The sequence below is a fragment of the Lampetra fluviatilis genome, chromosome 60 (genome assembly GCF_964198595.1).
Source record: "Lampetra fluviatilis chromosome 60, kcLamFluv1.1, whole genome shotgun sequence".
In the NCBI taxonomy this organism is placed as follows: domain Eukaryota; kingdom Metazoa; phylum Chordata; class Hyperoartia; order Petromyzontiformes; family Petromyzontidae; genus Lampetra; species Lampetra fluviatilis.
Window position 1 is genome coordinate 1,989,596 of NC_136334.1, and position 22,460 is coordinate 2,012,055.

General features: G+C 50.2%; 1 protein-coding gene across 1 annotated transcript in view; it reads left to right on the forward strand.

The window, feature by feature from the left end:
* The first annotated feature begins 1,455 nt into the window (after positions 1-1,455).
* The window catches only part of TBC1D19 (TBC1 domain family member 19), a 34,589-nt gene continuing 13,584 nt past the window's right edge, over positions 1,456-22,460 (forward strand). The window contains exons 1-11 of the mRNA XM_078881244.1: positions 1,456-1,620; positions 2,135-2,229; positions 4,988-5,060; positions 10,569-10,614; positions 11,319-11,385; positions 11,649-11,723; positions 12,543-12,606; positions 12,738-12,784; positions 15,928-16,038; positions 20,720-20,792; positions 22,378-22,416. Coding sequence (XP_078737370.1) covers positions 2,137-2,229; positions 4,988-5,060; positions 10,569-10,614; positions 11,319-11,385; positions 11,649-11,723; positions 12,543-12,606; positions 12,738-12,784; positions 15,928-16,038; positions 20,720-20,792; positions 22,378-22,416 — 688 coding nt within the window. The 5' untranslated portion in view covers positions 1,456-1,620; positions 2,135-2,136. The remainder of the gene's footprint in view (positions 1,621-2,134; positions 2,230-4,987; positions 5,061-10,568; positions 10,615-11,318; positions 11,386-11,648; positions 11,724-12,542; positions 12,607-12,737; positions 12,785-15,927; positions 16,039-20,719; positions 20,793-22,377; positions 22,417-22,460) is intronic.

Genomic DNA, 22,460 nt, shown 5'->3' on the forward strand with positions numbered 1-22,460 from the left:
GGCCGTGGGACCCAATAAATCAGAAAGTCCAAAGCGGTCTCTGGTCTGGCGGCTGCAACCAACGCATGCAGTATTGCTGCTTGGTGATATTGGCCTCTGGAAAGAAAGTGTAACATTTAACATTGCTTTGTTTACACGTGGAGACACGCACAGAACTCAGGTCTGTTCATGCTCTACCACTGTACAGCGTGGTCCAGATGTCTTGTGACACCCCCCCCCCCCCCCAATTAATTCGCCCAAAGTTTTTTTTTTCTCCCTTTGCATGTTAATTTCTGTTTTAAATAAACCTTTAAATATATACTTCGTTTCATAGAATTAAATGGGGCGGGGGGGGGGGTGTCACAAGACATCTGGACCACCCTTAGACCAGCGGTCTGAGCTGCAGATCGCCGGCTGGATATCCATGATAAACTGGACTCCCATGGTAAACTGGACTTCCATGGTAAAGTATATTTCCATGGTAAACTGCACTTCCATGGTAAACTGCACTTCCATGGTAAACTGGACTCCCATGGTAAAATTTGCTTCTATGGTAAACTGGACTCCCATGGATAACTGGATTTCTATGGTAAACTGGATTTCCTTGCTAAACTATATTTCCATGCTAAACTGGACTCCCATGGTAAAATTTACTTCTATGGTAAACTGGATTTCCCTTGTAAACTTGATGCCTATGTTGAGGGGTCCGCAACCAAAATAACAAAGAGAGCCATTTTTTTTATTCTGTAGTAAAACAAAAAAACACAAAAACCAACCCTCAACATTTCAAGAGCCGCAATGCTGCCCCTTAACGAGCCCCACCGTATGTGGCTCAAGAGCCGCGGGTTGCCTATCCCTTGGCATGGACCAAGAAGGTTTCGGCAGGATTGTTTGAGTTTGGCTCGTAGGTAGGTGGGAAATCACCTTGGGAATGCCGGGTGCTGTAATGGTTCGGGCTGTGAGAGATGGGTCAAATGGCCCAGCAATGGATTCTTGAATACATTTGTGTCAAGGCCGTAGCCACGGAGTCAACATTGGGGGGGACCAAATCGTCCAGGGGATCTGGGGGTACCCCCCCCAAAAAAAAAAAAATCTCAATTTGAAAACTAAATTCACTAGCACATAGGATGGACTTTTTATTTTTTTTACAATAATATCTAAGAGTGTCGTTTTTTTTTATTTCTTGCTGTGATTTTCACACCTGATGATGATTGTTTGTGTTGCAATCGAAACGTCGTGAGACTTTAATTGTAGAATTTGTATTATTTAATTATTTCCCTTCTACGTGATTTCACCGAAAGAACCAAGAATATGAATCCCTTCAGTCACGAAACCTTTAAATCGAAAAATCCCAATTCTTCCATTGCCTGCCCCTTGTGACGTCACCCGCCGCTGCCCACGCGCCAATCGGCGTCGAGCCTCCCTTACCAACATGGCGGCCGCGGCGACGGCGTTGCCGTGGCGACGCGGCCTCGAAATCGACAAAAAAAAATTTGTGTCGACGTTGCCACTCGCGATTTCGCCCTCGTTTGTATAGCCAGCTACCACCTCGCGTTCACCCACTTAAACAAACACGCGCTGCCCGTGCGAATATATATAATCATCAACGATTGTCAATCTCTCGTGTGAAGAAAGGACGCGGTGGGTGGTGGTGGTGTGCATTGAAAAATTAAATACTCCGATTGATGCTCCTGCTGTTGTGGAGTGACTCATGCAGCCAGCTATGGCTGCAGGGTTTTGGTAGTACATGTTTATGCCATTTATTGTGAAAATTCCGTCACAGTTCCTATGATTGCCTTTTCATTGCTTTCATGGCTTTATTTTGGTGATTTCGAAAAGTGTATTGGTCTAGCCATGTTTGTTGTAGTACAGAGTTAGACTGATGGCCTTAATCTAAGTTGTCTTATGGTTGTTGTTGTTTGACTTGCATCCCACTGGGATTTTTGCACACAGCGTTGGTGTACGGTGTTTTTTTCTGCAATATTTTGCTGTCTTTTCTTGGATTTTCTGTTTGCACTTAGTCACATATTCACTTTAAGATGTTTTTTGTTCATGTTTTTGTTTTTTTTGTTTGTTGCGGTTGCACCCGATTCAAGAGCCGAATGGCTCAGGGCTATACCTAATAAATGAACTTGAACTTGTTAAAAAATCACAGAAATGGACGTGGAGGCAACGGCGCTCCTCACGGCTCAGATCGTCTGCAAGTTGGCCGACTCCAACTTCTACTCGAGGTTGCACGGCGCCGTCACGGTGAGAGTAGAGAGGGTGGCCCGCGTCTTGTGTCGCCTTCTCCCCCCTCTCCTCTCTGTGTGTGTGTCTGTCAGAGAGACACAAGCAGAGGGAGACACCGCAGATACACACAGAGACAGAGAGACACACAGAGAGAGAGACAACACAGAGACACAGAGAGAGACAAGACACAGAGATACACAGAGAGAGACACACACAGAGACACAGAGACAGAGAGAGACACACAGAGTGCGTGACGTCATTTATGGACGGCCCCCAATAGGGTGCGAAGACCAGAGTGGTGGTTAATGTAGCCATGTAAGTGACAATGGATATCTATTATTAGTTGGGTCATTCACAGTTAATCAACATGCATAATGTACGTGGCATGCCGTTAATGAACATTGTGTTAATCTTCTAATTGTTGGGTTGGGTCACGGATGTTGTGGGTGTAGAGGGAGATTGAGAAGCATCATCATCATCGTCCACATTCAATCCACAGCTGGAGGAAACACATTCCTGCGGAGGGAGCTGGTAGGAACGTTGGGTTGCTCGGTCAATGGCCAGGGTCAACGGCGGCGTGGTGTATTCCGCAAATATGGCCGACTGTGACGGCGGGCACAAGCCGGCGTGAGTAGGTTAAACGTTGAGTTTTATAAGGGCACCACGGGGTGACCAGCCCCTCCCCACCCAGCCCCACCCCTCCCACCCCCCACCCAGCCCCTCCCCTTTCCCACCCAGCCCCACCCTCTCCACCCAGCCCCTCCCCTTTCCCACCCAGCCCCACCCAGCCCCTCCCTCCCCACCCAGCCCCTCCCCACCCTCCCCTCCCCACCCAGCCCCTCCCCACCCTCCCCTCTCCACCCAGCCCCACCCCTCCCATTTTTGGATGCACTACAGATGGACACAATAATCCCCTGTGGGCTGGTGAAACCAGGAGGTTCTTACCAATATAATCTAAACGAGGGATGGGGAACGTTTGGCCCGCGGGCCATACAAGGCCCGCAAAATCATTTGGTATGTCCCTGCCAAGGCAACCGCAGGCGGGACTCGAAATTCAATAAATCTCGGAGCAAACCTGGAAAAGCAGCTGCGAGTAGCAGCAACATCATCAACACCAGCTAACATCACACGCCTCGCCAAAGAGAAGCAGTTCCAGCCATAGCATTAGGGGTGAGATAATTAAATGTTTGACCAAATATAACAGGCTAATTTTTAAGTTGATAATTTTGTATGGCCCGCGAATGATGTTCTAAATACCCAAATGGCCCTTGGCAGAAAAAGGTTCCCCAACCCCAGATCTAAATGGACGTTTGTTGTGGTTGCCGTTTGTTTGACCATACTTCACCACCCTGGTCAATGTGGGTTGGTGAGGCGGGGGGGAGGGAGCAGAGGAGGAGGATGGGCAAGACTGGCTCATGTGGCATTTGCCACTGATGTTAGCCGAGGCTGGATTCGAACATAGTTGTCGCAAAATACCGTGTCCCACACCTCCACAGTGTCCACTCATTAATGCCACTTGGTTGGCAATCGTCGTGATGTCTTATCTCAGTGCCATAGCCTGGCACGGTTAGCCTCAAGCTCTTAATTCGGGCTGCCTGTCTGCAGACATGCCACGTGGGATTAGCATTTCGCAATTCGGCATTTCGTCTTTGTGGGGAAGTTCACACCGCTGTACTAGTTGCAATGTCTCGTGTGTGTGCACGCACGTTGGACCAACCGTGCTAATCGAAGGGCCGGGCAAAGGACGGTGAACTGAGCGAAACAATGCGTTTTAAATTTCGATTTAAAGCTTTCGTGACTGCAGGGATTCATCTTCTTGGTTCTTTCGGTAAAGTCACGTAGAAGGGAGATAATAAAATAATAAAAATAAAACATAAAAAAATAATACAATTCTCACGACGTTTCGGCCACAACGCAAGCAGCCGTCCTCAGGTGAAGAACAGGGCTGTCGGAATTCGGACGCTGTCTTTCCGACAGACCTGTTCTTCACCTGAGGACGGCTGCTTGCGTTGTGGCCGAAACGTCGTGAGAATTGTATTATTTTATCATGCTTTATTTTTATTATTTTATTATCTCCCTTCTACGTGACTTTACCGAAAGAACCAAGAAGATGAATACGTTTGAAATAAATGAGTTTTCAATCTCGACGACGATGATTTAAAAGTGCAAAGCTCGAGTGGCTTCCTCGTATCGGACGGCCACAGAAACGCGTTGGAAAGGGCCACGCGATGCAGTGGACACCGTCGTCGTACGAGCGATGGCCGAGCCAAAACCCGCTGGTGCGAGCATTACCGGAGTTGGCGTGATGATGGTTCCTGCTCCTTGACGAGTTTCCATGTGGACATGGAAACTCAATTTCCTTGTACAAGAATACGTGGTAAACCGTGTGGGTAGACAGGTATTGTATTGTGTAGTTTATAGTGTAGTGTATAGTGTGTATAGTAATGTATAGTGTAGTGTATAATAATGTAGTGTATAGTAGTGTATAATGTAGTGTATAGCATACCTATCAACCCCTTATCAGTGCCCTACCTTATTACAGACCAATTCAGACTTTATTGCTCACCCCGTGCCCCTTCTAAATCTCAACGTTCATCCTACAAAGCCCCGTATTGAAACGGCTGTATGCCGCGTGGACCTGAAAACTCAATTTCCCTGCACAAGAATACATGGTAAACCGTGTGGGTTGACAGCTCAGCGTTTATTTGTGCTGCATTGTCGCCGGCGTTGTTGGCCAGAAACGAACGAGATGCATCTTGTCTCTGCTTGATTTCAGAAAGAGGTTCAGAGTGACGAAGTCCGACTCTCCACTCTGAGTGAAGACCTCAGGAACGCCTTGAAGAAGTCAGGTGACATGCACGCCTGCGTGGGGCGTAGCTTTGCATACCGGCTGTGCATGAATTGTCAGTAGGTTTCTCTGCGCTGTGGGCTTGCAATGATTTGCAATTGCTGTATAATTCACATATTTATATAGTGTCTCATAGGAGGGAGGGATCATATCTGTAAATGGTGATGAACACATCTACCGCGGTGACGGGATGTTAATTACCTCGCCTGGTATGCGGGAGGTCGTGGGTTCCATCCCGACCCTGACGCTTGCTGTATATTTTGAGTTTGCGTGTCTCTCTCCCCGTTATCGCGTGGATTTATCTCCGGGTCCTCCGGTTTTTCGCTCCACATTTAGCATCAACATCACGCGTTTAGAGTATTTCGCTGCTATAAATTTCCACATTTTTTGACTTTGGGACCCCTCCCACCTCCTACGCATTCCACAAGTAGTGACTAATCCCATATCTGCATTTTCCATAAATATGCTAGATTCCTCTGTTGATATGCAAATTCCTTTGTCAAGGCGCCCTTCCTCCCCTAACCCAGCTTAAATATACGCTGCCAAACTTGGTGGTGTTCATTCAGACGCTGTCTTTCCGACAGACCTGTTCTTCACCTGAGGACGGCTGCTTGTGTTGTGGCCGAAACGTCGTGAGAATTGTATTCTATTATGTTTTTTTTTCCCTTGTACGTGACTTTACCGAAAGAACCAAGAAGATACATTTCCACGTGATAAGCCACTTCGTGGGGCTATCATTTGTGATAGCCAGGTTGCGTCTGAAAAAGAGCTACACAGTTCAGTGGGCTTTACCTATTAAAATAAATAACAAGTTTAGTTTGAATAGTTTTAGTTTAAACGAGGACTTGCCGAACCGCGAATTTTGAGTCGAAATAGTTTAGTCGCTTCTACGCAAAATCGCACAAACCGAACCCACAATGAAGCGAGGGAAAACCTGCTCTCTCAACACCTGCCCTCACCACACCTGCCCTCACCACACTTGCCCTCCCAACACCTGCCCCCTCAACACCTGCCCTCACCACACCTGCCCTCCCAACACCTGCCCCCTCAACACGTGCCCTCCCAACACCTGCCCTCACCACACCTGCCCTCCCAACACCTGCCCTCCCAACACCTGCCCTCCCAACACCTGCCCTCACCACACCTGCCCTCCCAACACCTGCCCTCCCAACACCTGCCCTCACCACACCTGCCCTCCCAACACCTGCCCTCCCAACACCTGCCCTCCCAACACCTGCCCTCACCACACCTGCCCTCCCAACACCTGCCCTCCCAACACCTGCCCCCTCAACACCTGCCCTCTCAACACCTGCCCTCCCAACACCTGCCCTCATCATACCTGCCCTCTCAACACCTGCCCTCCCAACACCTGCCCTCCCAACACCTGCCCTCACCACACCTGCCCTCCCAACACCTGCCCACCCAACACCTGCCCTCCCAACACCTGCCCTCACCACACCTGCCCTCACCATACCTGCCCTCCCAACACCTGCCCTCTCCACACCTGCCCTCCCAACACCTGCCCTCACCACACCTGCCCTCTCAACACCTGCCCTCCCAACACCTGCCCTCACCACATCTGCCCTCCCAACACCTGCCCTCTCAACACCTGCCCTCCCAACACCTGCCCTCACCACACCTGCCCTCTCAACACCTGCCCTCCCAACACCTGCCCTCACCACACCTGCCCTCACCACACCTGCCCTCCCAACACCTGCCCTCTCAACACCTGCCCTCCCAACACCTGCCCTCACCACACCTGCCCTCTCAACACCTGCCCTCCCAACACCTGCCCTCTCAACACCTGCCCTCTCAACACCTGCCCTCCCCACACCTGCCCTCACCACCCCTGCCCTCCCAACACCTGCCCTCCCAACACCTGCCCTCCCAACACCTGCCCTCACCACCCCTGCCCTCCCAACACCTGCCCTCTCAACACCTGCCCTCTCAACACCTGCCCTCCCAACACCTGCCCTCACCACACCTGCCCTCACCACACCTGCCCTCTCAACACCTGCCCTCTCTCCACCTGCCCTCACCACACCTGCCCTCACCACACCTGCCCTCTCAACACCTGCCCTCCCAACACCTGCCCTCCCAACACCTGCCCTCACCACACCTGCCCTCACCACACCTGCCCTCTCAACACCTGCCCTCTCAACACCTGCCCTCTCAACACCTGCCCTCCCAACACCTGCCCTCCCAACACCTGCCCTCCCAACACCTGCCCTCCCAACACCTGCCCTCTCAACACCTGCCCTCCCAACACCTGCCCTCCCAACACCTGCCCTCTCAACACCTGCCCTCCCAACACCTGCCCTCACCACACCTGCCCTCACCACACCTGCCCTCTCAACACCTGCCCTCTCTCCACCTGCCCTCACCACACCTGCCCTCACCACACCTGCCCTCTCAACACTTGCCCTCCCAACACCTGCCCTCCCAACACCTGCCCTCACCACACCTGCCCTCACCACACCTGCCCTCTCAACACCTGCCCTCCCAACACCTGCCCTCCCAACACCTGCCCTCCCAACACCTGCCCTCCCAACACCTGCCCTCTCAACACCTGCCTTCCCAACACCTGCCCTCCCAACACCTGCCCTCTCAACACCTGCCCTCCCAACACCTGCCCTCTCAACACCTGCCCTCCCAACACCTGCCCTCTCAACACCTGCCCTCCCAACACTTGCCCTCACCACACTTGACCTCACCACACCTGCCCTCCCAACACCTGCCCTCCCAACACCTGCCCTCCCAACACCTGCCCTCACCACACCTGCCCTCTCAACACCTGCCCTCCCAACACCTGCCCTCTCAACACCTGCCCTCACCACACCTGCCCTCACCTCACCTGCCCTCTCAACACCTGCCCTCTCAACACCTGCCCTCACCACACCTGCCCTCTCAACACCTGCCCTCTCTCCACCTGACCTCACCACACCTGCCCTCACCACACCTGCCCTCTCAACACCTGCCCTCCCAACATCTGCCCTCCCAACACCTGCCCTCACCACACCTGCCCTCACCACACCTGCCCTCACCACACCTGCCCTCTCAACACCTGCCCTCTCAACACCTGCCCTCCCAACACCTGCCCTCCCAACACCTGCCCTCTCAACACCTGCCCTCCCAACACCTGCCCTCTCAACACCTGCCCTCCCAACACCTGCCCTCCCAACACCTGCCCTCTCAACACCTGCCCTCCCAACACCTGCCCTCTCAACACCTGCCCTCCCAACACCTGCCCTCCCAACACCTGCCCTCACCACACTTGCCCTCACCACACCTGCCCTCCCAACACCTGCCCTCCCAACACCTGCCCTCCCAACACCTGCCCTCACCACACCTGCCCTCTCAACACCTGCCCTCCCAACACCTGCCCTCTCAAAACCTGCCCTCACCACACCTGCCCTCACCACACCTGCCCTCTCAACACCTGCCCTCTCAACACCTGCCCTCACCACACCTGCCCTCTCAACACCTGCCCTCCCAACACCTGCCCTCTCAACACCTGCCCTCCCAACACCTGCCCTCAACACACCTGCCCTCTCAACACCTGCCCTCACCACACCTGCCCTCTCAACACCTGCCCTCTCAACACCTGCCCTCACCACACCTGCCCTCTCAACACCTGCCCTCCCAACACCTGCCCTCTCAACACCTGCCCTCACCACACCTGCCCTCTCAACACCTGCCCTCCTAACACCTGCCCTCACCACACCTGCCCTCACCACACCTGCCCTCACCACACCTGCCCTCTCAACACCTGCCCTCTCAACACCTGCCCTCACCACACCTGCCCTCTCAACATCTGCCCTCCCAACACCTGCCCTCTCAACACCTGCCCTCACCACACCTGCCCTCTCAACACCTGCCCTCACCACACCTGCCCTCTCAACACCTGCCCTCCCAACACCTGCCCTCACCACACCTGCCCTCACCACACCTGCCCTCACCACACCTGCCCTCTCAACACCTGCCCTCTCAACACCTGCCCTCACCACACCTGCCCTCTCAACACCTGCCCTCCCAACACCTGCCCTCCCAACACCTGCCCTCACCACACCTGCCCTCTCAACACCTGCCCTCACCACACCTGCCCTCTCAACACCTGCCCTCCCAACACCTGCCCTCCCTACACCTGCCCTCTCAACACCTGCCCTCACCACACCTGCCCTCTCAACACCTGCCCTCTCAACACCTGCCCTCACCACACCTGCCCTCTCAACACCTGCCTTCCCAACACCTGCCCTCACCACACCTGCCCTCTCAACACCTGCCCTCACCACACCTGCCCTCACCACACCTGCCTTCACCACACCTGCCCTCTCAACACCTGCCCTCTCAACACCTGCCCTCTCAACACCTGCCCTCCCAACACCTGCCCTCCCAACACCTGCCCTCCCAACTCCTGCCCTCTCAACACCTGCCCTCTCAACACCTGCCCTCTCTACACCTGCCCTCTCAACCCCTGCCCTCCCAACACCTGCCCTCTCAACACCTGCCCTCTCAACACCTGCCCTCTCAACACCTGCCCTCTCAACGCCTGCCCTCTCAACCCCTGCCCTCCCAGCACCTGCCCTCCCAACACCTGCCCTCCCAACACCTGCCCTCCCAACACCTGCCCTCCCAACACCTGCCCTCTCAACACCTGCCCTCTCAACACCTGCCCTCCCAACACCTGCCCTCCCAACACCTGCCCTCACCACACCTGCCCTCCCAACACCTGCCCTCCCAACACCTGCCCTCACTACACCTGCCCTCCCAACACCTGCCCTCACCACACCTGCCCTCACCACACCTGCCCTCCCAACACATGCCCTCACCACACCTGCCCTCACCACACCTGCTCCCTCAACACCTGCCCTCACCACACCTGCCCTCACCACACCTGCCCTCACCACACCTGCTCCCTCAACACCTGCCCTCACCACACCTGCCCTCACCACACCTGCTCCCTCAACACCTGCCCTCACCACACCTGCCCTCACCACACCTGCTCCCTCAACACCTGCCCTCACCACACCTGCCCTCCCAACACCTGCTCCCTCAACACCTGCCCTTACCACACCTGCCCTCCCAACACCTGCCCTCCCAACACCTGCTCCCTCAACACCTGCCCTCACCACACCTGCCCTCCCAACACCTGCCCTCACCACACCTGCCCTCCCAACTCTGGTCCCACATTTGAAGTGTTGGAACAACTCGTGGTCCCCGTCGTGGTGGTGACCGGCAAGCGTGTGACGACCCCCATACCTTCCCCCCCCCCCCCCCCCATTGCCACGTTCCCGCCGCGTGCGATCCCCGGCTTGAACCCCCGTGACCCACAAGGTGCGCGAAGGCCCCTCGTCCAGCAGTGCATCGACACAAGGGTTCCACGTGTGCGTGTACCTGCGCACAGCGGTTGCACAGGGGATTTCTGTCGTCTGCGTATTAAGTGCGCGTCGGCCGTGCGCGTTATTTGACGGTGGAGCGAGGTCGGTTTGTGTGTGCATTCTGTTTGCAGGTTGGAAAGCGAAACTCCAGAATGCTGTTTACAGAGAGATGAGCGTGTGAGTGATGGCTTCATTTTTGCAATCTCGTTTTTACATTACAATTCCAGCAAATCTTCCAGAAAAAAAACGTATTACAACGCTGTGTGCAGATGATTGCATCGGGAGTAGCGGAGTGCGAGAAGTTGGTAATTAAGTTGTGTTGCTGTTCCATTCTTACCAAAGATTCTTCTCATCTCGTGGTGGCTAGGAGATGTTAACTCCCTCGCCTGGTATGCAGGAGGTCATGGGTTCGATCCCGACACTGACGCCTGCTGCTGTATATTTGGAGTTTGCGTGTCTCTTTCCCCGTGGTCGCGTGGATTATTCTCAAGGTCCTCCGGTGTTTCCCTCCACATAGAAACGTGCGTTTCGATTATTTGGCTGCTGTAAATTTTCCACCCGATAAGCCACTTCATTGAGCTATCATTTGTGGCCCAGGTTGCTTCTGCAAAAAAAGCTCAGTGGCCCTCACGTGGTAGAAAAAAAACAATTGTTTAATATCATTGGGATGTAATAGTTTAAAATATATAGTTTATAGTTTAAATAAAATGTTGCTTCCAGGGGACATGGCCATGCCACTGCCATTATTTTCACGAATTAATAACTTCCAACCGCTTGCCGGAAAGCGTTGTAGAATCAATGCGCGTGCGCGATTCGTTTTTGTTTACGTTCCCTTCGTTCACGCTAAACCTACGTCGCGCGGGCCGCCCCATCCTGCCCAGGCTGCCGAGCGCTGCGCTGTCGCCCGAGCTGAGGAAGGAGCCCCTGGCGTACATGCGGCGAGCACAGGTGGTTCCCGTCGACCACTCGCAGCCACGCGTCGCTGGGAGCTGCGCACTTTAAAATCATCGCCTGGATCGACGAACTCGTTTTTCTAAAGCTGCTTTTTTGCGTTGCCATCGTTCGTTCTTCCCGCACCTCGCACGGTCGGCTACGTACGGCGGTGCGAAACAAGTTCGACGCACGCACGCACGGCGCGGCGAGCGTGCCCACCACTGGGCCGCCGCGATGGTCGTTGGTTTCAGCTCCTCCGTTTGTTCCCCCATCGGCAGGCGCAGTGGGAGAAGCGGGTGATGAAGAGTTTGAACAGCATGTGCACGGAGCTCGGAGTCACTCTCTATCAGAAGGTATTTGGGGGGGTTGGGATCGAGCTCAAGGTTGAGGCGTGGTGGAAAACTTAAGCTGAACTACTTTTTTATTTTACCAAGTAAGGCTCTCTTGGGCTATATCGCTCGTTTTTTTTTCATAAGCGAGCTGGCTGTCAAAAATGAAAGCTCAACGGAGTGACTTATAATCCTCACGTGGAAATGTATAGCAGCCAAATACTTTAAACTCGTGACGTTGATTCGAAATGCGGAGGGAAAAACTGGAGGACCCGGAGAAAAATCCACGTGACCATGGGGAGAGACACCACAAACTGCAAATATCCAGCAAGCATCAAGGTCAGGATCCAACCCACGACCTCCTTTATACCAGGCGAGGTAGTTAACATCTCGCTACTGTGAGAGAGAAACATGCACACTCCAAATATACTCCTAGCCACCGCGGTGCCCTTTAAAGGGTAGGTACAGCCGGAAACTGAGCGCAGCGGTATCAACATCACCTTAATTTTTCATGGGTCAGTGCATGATTTTCTAATTCATCCCAAAAATCCGAAATTCACGCCTGGATATGCACTTTGGGATGGTCCAAAAAAAAAAAAACGTCTCGGATTTCTACGAAGGTACGACATGACAAGAAGCCACACATACTGAACAACACTTGGGCACCTTTGACGTGACATGGGGCGGGGGGAGGGGCGGCCTTCACCCAGCTGCGGATTGATAGAGGGCAGTACCTTGTTGTTCATCTACTTTTAACAACTGCATGTGTTTTGTTGGCGCACTGATTCGCGTTGTGCTTGCTTGCGCCCCCCCCCCCCCTTTCCACTCCCACGCGACCTTCAGCGTTCGCCTGAAGAGCAGAAAGGGCTACTGAGCAAATGGAGTGAGATGGGGTCTGACGAACCAGGTAGGAAGGAGAGCGACCTGAGACGAGAAGCGACACCCTCGCTGCAGCTCAACAATTCAGCGACGGATTTACTCTGCCCGTGAATTTTGTACGACCTCACGGGCGTGTGTGTACGCGTCTCTCTCTCGTAGATCTGAGTCGGTTCCGGCCTGTCTACGCGCCCAAGGACTTCCTCGAGGTAAGATCAGAGTTGACGGAAACGCACGTTTCAATTGTTACCCAGTAGCTCGTGTGGCATGCGCGGCCACCTTTTATCAATCTGCTGCTGGGTGAGGGGTCTCCCTCCCACCTCACCTCGTGTCTCTCCGGGTTGTGTCGTCAGACGGTTGTTTAATTGTGCGTCACCGCGCTGGTCAGTGCGGGCCGGTGAAGGGGGATAGCATATGCGTGGAAGTGCAGGGACTCCTCTGCTTACGGACATTCGACTTACGAATTTGCAGAGATACGAACAAACCTGTCCATGTGTTCAGTTGCCCGTTCAAGAGTCGTAAGTTCAACCGCCGTGCAATAGATGGCGGTGGTGGCATCTACATTTACAGAACGTGAAGAACCAGTGGCATCTGCATTTACAGCACGTTAAGAACCAGTGGCATCTACATCTGCAGAACGTGAAGAACCAGTGGCATCTACATCTACAGAACGTGAAGAACCAGTGGCATCTTCATCTACAGAACGTGAAGAACCAGTGGCATCTACCGAACGTGAAGAACCAGTGGCATCTGCATATGCAGAACGTGAAGAACCAGTGGCATCTACATCTGCAGAACATGAAGAACCAGTTGCATCTACACCTGCAGAACATGAAGAACCAGTGGCATCTACATCTGCAGAACGTGAAGAAACCAGTGGCACCTAATCGACAGAACGTGAAGAAACCAGTGGCATCTACATCTGCAGAACGTGAAGAAACCAGTGGCATCTACATCTACAGAATTTTAATAAACCAGTGGCACCTACATTTGCAGAATGTGAAGAAACCAGTGGCACCTATATCTGCAGAACGTGAAGAACCAGTGGCATCTACATCTGCAGCACGTAAAGAACCAGTGGCATCTACACCTGCAGAACGTGAAGAACCAGTGGCATCTACATCTGCAGAACGTGAAGAAACCAGTGGCATCTACATCTGCAGAACGTGAAGAAACCAGTGGCATCTACATCTACAGAATTTTAAGAAACCAGTGGCACCTCCATTTGCAGAATGTGAAGAAACCAGTGGCACCTATATCTGCAGAACGTGAAGAAACCAGTGGCACCTATATCTGCAGAACGTGAAGAACCAGTGGCATCTACATCTGCAGAACGTGAAGAAACCAGTGGCATCTACATCTGCAGAACGTGAAGAAACCAGTGACATCTACATCTACAGAATTTGAAGAAACCAGTGGCACCTACATTTGCAGAATGTGAAGAAACCAGTGGCACCTATATATGCAGAACGTGAAGAACCAGTGGCATCTACGTCTACAGGAGATTACACAACTTTGAAATCCATTCGCCCGTGTTCAGTGTACACGCTGTACAACGTGTTTGGAATCGACAGGAGTAAAGTTGGACTTACGACCAGACCTCTGGACCCTAACTCGTTCGTAAGCAGAGGTAGTCCCTGTATATACACGCATGTGTACAGTACAAGAGTGGATTTTGCGGCACGGCCCTCGATCTGTCCAAGTTCACCGACCTGTGACAACCTGTTTGTGCACGGTGGTGGTCGCACATCCGAGCACGACTCGGGCTCACACACTGCTCAGCTTTCGAGGTGTGCCACTTTCGAGTGCATCTCTGGCGATTTGGTCACGCGCCCAGTTGCACGCAAGGTGAAAATTCACGTAATCAACAGGCCATATTGGCAGTGTCAACTCACCGTGAACACCGACCCTTTTGACAGGATATTTTTTTATTTACGGAGCAGGCGAAAGTTTACGTGAGTGGCCCTTCTTCGGAGCGGAGACAGTGCAGACCGATTGACTGGCTTATCACTGGTGACCGCAGTTAACAGGGAGGTGCCTTGAAAAACTTGTCCAGATGGGTGCGTCAGATTGCTAAGTCGGCACCACATCGAAGCCTGGCCTCATGCCTGAAATAACCGCATTGAGTTGACTGATATTAAAATAATAATTATATATACCCGTGCATAAAATCTCCACTCTGCGCCGAGACTCACTGTGGAAGGTCCTGCCAGCCAAGGCCATTTAATAAAAAATATATAATATGTTTTATCGTCGAAATAAAAATTATCCACGATATTTATACATCTTAGCTTTCGTTTGCATTTTGACCGCAAGTGTTGTGGTTAATGCAAACACGATCCCTTGTAAAAAGGTGTCAGTTTTGTTGCCAGATAAAAGGGTAAAAACCTATTACTATCAACGTGTCGTTAAAGCCGCCACCACCCTATGACAGAGCCATTTAGCAAGGTTGTGTGACGTGAACAAAACGTGGCAATTCGTTACTAGTTCAGCCGCACACCGGTTCGTGTGTTGGAGAGTAAACCCATCGCAACGTTCACTATTCTAGTAACCGTGACGTTTCGCCAGCAATTGCAACAACCGGCGTCGTCTTGGCGACAGCCGTAAATATTTACGAGGCCTAACCCCAAAGAAAACACCTCGTGGATAATATTGGTCGTGAAAGCCTCCTGCTACGTGTTGAAGAGACTCATGCTGAACTCCTGTGCTTTCGCCTGAATCAACAAAATAAACCCTAAACTTGAATCCTCGCCCCAACCGTTAATCCTAATGTAAAAGCATCGCATGGGAATGTTTTTTCGCAGTCGTTATAAAACTACCTTTTGAGAGGCCAGATTTACCGACAGGGCCTCATAGCGCGGGTGGGATACAGCGCGACGATGAATTTGTCAGGGAACACATTTTCTCATCACCTCGGGATACGAATTGATTACGATGCGATCGGAAACCACGTCGCAGCGCGAGTTGGAATAAGCGGTCGTAACGGCTGCCTCAGTGTAGCATCGCACGACAAGGAACTGGGATGCTGCTGGATGCTTCTAGACGCTACCCACGCGCCTCCGGCCTTGTTCGGCCTGCGTGACGCGTCTCACGCGCTATCGCAGACCGTGCTTTATACCCCGATGTTACATTTTATTTATAATAACGCCACTTTTCCATAACCCGGGGTTCTTGCGGAACGCAGCTACCACCGCCGCGTTGTAGGCGAACGAACTGTACGCCAGCATGTCCACTTTGAACTTTCCACCTCGCCACCCCGATAGATTGCCCGTAGTTCCGTCGCGAGTTTCAGTTTGTTTCTTGATGCCAATATCGTTGCTGCTGTCACTGCTGCCTTGTCCTGGCTGCCTAGGTGCTTGTGCATCTTCAGGACCCCGAAGTGTTGAACTTTGACCCGGGACACCCGTGTCGGCCATGGGGGCTGGTGCAGGTGCCTCTCGGGATCAGCACCTCCGAGCAGCTGGTGATTTAAACCCTTTCCCGTACCGATGGCGTGCACGCCATAGTTGATGCATATATGTATTTTTTTGTTTTAACACGTCGGCTTTCGCGATCAATATCCGTAATGCGTGTTTTTTTGGGTTAGATCGCATGCATAATGTACGTTGATTACTGTATAAATCACCCGAATGGCAATGGATACTCATAGTCATTTATATATGCATTCATTAATCCCTCCCCCACTTCACACAAGAAGGGCACACATAGTGACGTCATCACATGATTTCTCCACAAATCTGGCTATCGCCTAATGAAGCTGAGTTGTAATTACTGGCGACACGTCGTTATTCAGATTGTAAATGTTGTGGCTTTGCTCTCCAACACACCGGTGTGGTGCTGTACTAGTATACTACACTATACACTACTATACACTACACTATACACTACTATACTCTACACTACTATACTCTACACTATACACTACACTATACACTACACTATACACTACACTATACACTACACTATACACTACCCTCCGCGCCTCCGGAAACTTGCCACCGATCTCTTGAGGGGGTTTTGCCGCTCTTTCTCGACGCCCGCCTCACAAGGCGTCCGTCCGGGCCGGCACCTATCAGGTGGCTCTGCGTGAGGGGATATCACTTGGCCTCAAACCTCTTTCCCCGTGGGTGTACGGCTCAGATTCAGTTTTCAGTTTCATTTATTTGGTATAGCCCTGTGAGCCATTCGGCTCTTGAATCGGGTGCAACCGCAACAAACAAAAAACAGAAACATGAACAAGAAAACATCTTAAAGTGACTATGCGCAAACATAAAAATCCAGGTAAGAACTGCAAAGTCTTCCAAAAAAAAGCACCTTACACCATCTTCACGGTACAGCAATCCCACGCCAAAACGTGGAGTTTAGGTTCCTGGCCGCAGTAGTCAAATCCGTGGTTGTTAAAGTACAGAGGCCCTAGATTTGAAGCTTTGGTGGCTGCAAGGATTCATACTCTTAGGTTTTTTCGGTAAAGTCACGTAGGTAAAAATTAAAATTAATAAAAGTAATAATAGAAATAAAATAAAATAATATTTTATTATAAATAAAATAATATAGTAAAATTGTATAATATTTTATTTTATTTCTATTATTACTTTTATTAATTTACTTTTATTAAAATAATAAAATATTATTTTATTTCTATTATTACTTTTATAAATTTAAATTTATTTTTTACCTACGTGACCTTACCGAAAAAACCCTAAAGTACAGAGGCCCTACTTGGCGATTTGCGTGAGCACCGTCTTGAAGCCCGGCCGGGAGAAGTTGTCCTCCGGCGGGAAGGATGTCTCGCCCACGAGCGGCCAGAGGTCCGGGGTGAGCCACACACTCATGGGCCACCCTCACAGCAGGCCCGCACAGCAGGCCCGCACGTGCGAGGTGGATCGTGGTCCTGCCCAGTTGGCTAAGATGACCTCTCTGAGTAGAATGTTGAAGGGTTTGTAGGAGGGCGTGATGGTGACTCAATAACACTGGTCAACAAAAAAAAACCTTTTTTTTCTGGCCTGGACTTTTGCAGCTGTTTTAGACTAATTTCAGGGTGCTGATTCCAAATCTGATCTCAGATTTGCTCTATCACATCTCATTTTTATGCTATCGGCATACCCCATTTAAATTTTAATTGATTTTACCCGAAATTAACTCTGTCACTTATGATTGCAAGTTGTTGCGAGTCAGTGACTGCTTTAGTGTTAAAATATGGTGCTGTATTTTTAGGATAGTGTGTTTATAATATAATTTTATGTAGATATCCACATTTATTTAATATTTTTCTTCTGCAGTTTTTATTGAAAATGCAATATTTGATATCTCAAAAACCTGATGTGATAGACAAAAACTGATGCCTGATTTGGAATCAGCACCCCAAAATTACCTTAAAACCGTTGGAATACCTAATGCCAGAAAAAGTGTGTTGACCAGTGTAACGACGGAGATAAACTCCTGCCGCGTGTCATCATTCCCATCCTCTTTGGTTCTTTCGGTAATGTCACGTAGAAAGAGAAAATGATGAATTAAATAATAGCATACGACGTTTTGATTGCAACACAAGTAATCATCATCAGGTACAAATGAAAGAGAAAACAAACCTAGTAAACTTAGAAATAGAATGCAATACAACACAGAGAGTCGGCTAACATTACAGTCAACACCCTACCTGGTTGATTACGTTCTTCCAAAGATTGGTAATTTGAGAGAGACAAAACACACACACGGAGAGACGTAAACGTCGAATGCTATTATTTAATTTATTATTTTCTCTTTCTATGTGACTTTACCGAAAGAACCAAAAGAGTAATTCCTGTAGTCACGAAAACTCCAAATCAAGTTAATTCCCATCCTGTTCCGATGACGCACACGCACGACGCTGGGACAGAATCACTTGTATCGGTGCGTCTTCGAGTTGGCAGGCGTCGCCTTGTGGGGCAGCCAGCAGTAGAGTAGCATGGCCCTGAAGCAGCAGGCGACATCACCTGGTCTCTATCGAGCAATGATGATCGCCCCGGACGATCAGACTGTACCCATTAGCAGGTCGGTGCTGTGTTCACCCTATAGATAACAAAAATATAGATATTTGTAGCTTTCGTGACTGCAGGAATCCATACTCTTTGGTTCTTTCGGTAAAGTCACGTCGGTAGAGAATAAAATAAATCACGACGTTTCGGGCACAACACCGCCATCAGGTGGGAAAGCGTGACCTGCTGCTAAAACAGTCTGCCTCAGCAGCAGATCACACTTTCCCACCTCATGACGGATGCTTGCGTGGCGCCTGAAACATGATTTATTTTATACTCTACATGACTTTACCGAAAGAACCAAAGAGTATAAAATTTGTAATTTGTATTTTACCAGGCAAGGACCACTGAGCTATGTAGCTATTTTTCAGAAGTGACCTGGCTATCACATATGATAGCCCAACGAAGTGGCTTATTGTCACGTGGACATTTATAGCAGCCAAGTAATCTAAACGTGTGACGTTGATTCTGAATGTGGAGGGAAAAACCGGAGGACTTGGATAAAAATCCACGTGACCACGGGGAGAGAGAGAACACGCAAACTCCAAAGATACAGCAGCAGGCATCGTCAGGGTCGAGATCGAACCCACGACCTCCTTTATACCAGGCGAGGCAGTGAAGATCTCCTAGCCACCGTGATGATGATGAGAGAGACACGCAGACTCCAAATATACAGCAGCAGGCATCGCCAGGGTCGAGATCAAACCCACGACCTCCTGTATACCAGGCGAGGTAGTTAACATCTCCTAGCCACCGTGATGATGAGAGAGAGAGACACGCACACAGACTCCAAATATACAGCAGCAGCCATCGTCAGGGTCGAGATCGAACCCACGACCTCCTGTATACCAGGCGAGGTAGTTAACATCTCCTAGACACCGTGATGATGATGAGAGAGAGATACGCAAACTCCAAATATACAGCAGCCATCGTCAGGGTCGAGATCGAATCCACGACCTCCTGTATACCAGGCGAGGTAGTCAACATCTAGCCACCGTGGCGCTGCGCAAGGTTTGTTGGCGATGAGGTCCTCTTGGCTCGGAGTGCCGCAGGGCATTGGAATAGTTGAGATGAGGTAATGATGTCAGGCGCTTTGAAGTTGCCGAGGCGTTTAAGCACCCTATCAAAGCAAATCCTTTTCCTTAAATCCTTCGCAGCCCCGATCGCTTCAATCATAATGCCAGCAGTTGTCCCAGGTCTTACGCTAAACCCTATACAATAAGCCTCGCCTCAAGCAATGGGATTGACCTTAAGTCGTTGCACTTGGGTAATCACTGATGCCTGAAAACTCTTGACATTTCTGTTGATACTTAGAATCTGAACTTTCGCGCCAGCGTCGTTCTAAATGCTCAACACCGCCCAGATTTGTTGCTAGCAGCGTCTTCATCCTAACAGGCCCCAAAGTGTAACAGCATCTGTTCAACGCTAACAACAAGTGAGATATCTGAGTACGGGAGATCGTAGATTATCCGGCGGCTTCTGGGGGGTGGGGGCCGGATTTTCAAAAACGCCGGATAATCACGACGTAATTTTTTTTAATGGCTTATTTTTGCACATTCTTATATGACATGTTTTTATGTGTTGTGTTGTTAGTTTTTGGTGTTTTTAATGTGTTTTACTATTCTAATTTGGCATGAGTTAACATAAAAAATATACAACAAAAAATGTAAAAAGTTACTATTTACTGCACCGTATTTACCACTGTAGCGGCACTACGCTCTTGTTTCAACACAACCATGAGTTTGACGATCGCCGGACTGATGCAGCCTTTAGACCGGTTCTCCGGTGAATGCCGAACAACACAACGCACTTTTCTCCACATCTCACTGTGTATATTTTCTGTTTTTATCAACGTACTTATTAGTCATGAAAGATGTATACACGTGCAGTATTGTCATTGTTTAAGTTGTTGTGTGTAGTGTATCGTGTACCGTAGAGAATATTTAATACTGAAATCAAGCGTAGACACTTTTTTTTGTCACGCACACGGTGCCGATCGCCGGACCGGGTCACAGCCTCTTGAACGGTTTTTATGGTTTCGCCAGATCGGCCCGGGACCGCCGGATAATGTTTGGGAAGCCGGATAATCGCGCGGTGGCAGATAATCGACGATCAACTGCAATTTCTTTTCAGTCTCAGCACTTTAAGGAGCTTGCCCTGCACGAGCAGCAGACTGGCTTGGAAGACGTCACTCCACTAACCTCCGGCGAGTAATCCTGGCCACCGCGCTCATCCACAGTTCGTCAGCCGCACTTGGCCCGCGAACGTTCCCTTGAAGTGGGCCCCACTGAGATTTGTGGCCTACGTAGAGGTAGGGCTGGCGGAGAGGCATGTTAGCGAGGTGAAACGGGAGACCAGCGAGAGACGAAGGAGTTGAAAGAGCTGCATGCTACGAAGTGGAGATTGGCGAGATAACTGAAGGAGAGACGTGCAAATTGGTGGTCACGTGCACGGGCGGCGTCGTGACATCGCGGCACCGTGTAACGCCATCCCATACGATGTCACGCGTCGTACCAGTACATTCCTTTAATGTCCACCGGAAAATACGGTCGAAGAATCCTGCTGCAGCCCAGACACACCGATCTGTTTGAGGGGTAATAACAATAAGTGGTACGGATTTATTTGCATGACCGCTCAATGCTCCATTGGGATGATATTTCCAAATCGGTCGACTCGTACAGTCGGCTCTCGATTATCCACGTGCGGTTTATCCAACTTGCAGATGAACCGCACAACCTGAGATTTTAACATGAAAATGAATAACATGTGGATTTTCCCTGAAGCCCAAATTCATAATCTAAAAAGAGTTGTACATTTGTTGTTCTTGAAAATGTTTATTCCAAGATACACAAACAAGTTTGTTGCTCCGGTTAATCCGAAATCCACGTGATCGCCTCTACAGTACAGTAGTTGCAATATCTTTACAACATCTTCTTGGTTCTTTCGGTAAAGTCACGTAGAAGGGAAGTAATAAAATAATAAAAATAAAACATAATAAAATAATTCTCACGACGTTTCGGCCACAACGCAAGCAGCTGCTTGTGACTTTACTGAAAGAACCAAGAAGATGAATCCCTGCAGTCACGAAAGCTTTAAATCGAAATCTTTACAACAGTTGGGGTGGAGTTTGATTGATGTTGATAGGCTGTTACTCTGCTGCTGTCATCCACTTAGTGGGGCCGAGTCTTTTGCTGGACGGGAGCAGGAAAGTGTCATCACGAAGCACGCGCATCATCGATCGGACGATCGTTAATGTTCGTTCTAAGAGTAACAATCCAAATCGTCAGATGTGCTTCATTTTGAGTGGTTTAGCCGATCATTTATTTAGTGGGTTTTAATTCATACCCTGATATTCGTGGTAATTGGCATAGAGATCCGCGGAAAATGGTTCTATTTTTGGATTATCCGCGATTTTGAATTATCCACGGCCGTCCTCCCCGTCATTAGCGCGGATAATCGAAAGTCTACTGAAAATCGAAATTCCGTTGTATAATATTACTACTGAGATCCTAAATTCAGGTTTAAATTGCCTGTCATTAAACTGGCTTCTCAAGGCAAATGCGTTGACGATTTCAACCTGGACACCATTGCCTGCGCAAAACAAACGATCTCTTAATTCGCCTAATTTGAGCGCTAAACATTTTTTTATTTGACGAGGGTGAAGGAGAATTGGGTTATTGAGGGATGGCGAGGCTGTGTTTTGTTTGTATTTCGGGAAAACGATGACCGCTGTGGATTCTGTATGCAAGCAGCGTGGAGTAACATTTAGCGTGGTTTTAATTGCCTTTTAGAATCATTCGAAGTGCAGAGAGAGAAGCTGGCAAAGAAAGGTGGGTCACGTCCCTGCGTTTTAAACTATTGTCAGTAATTTTGC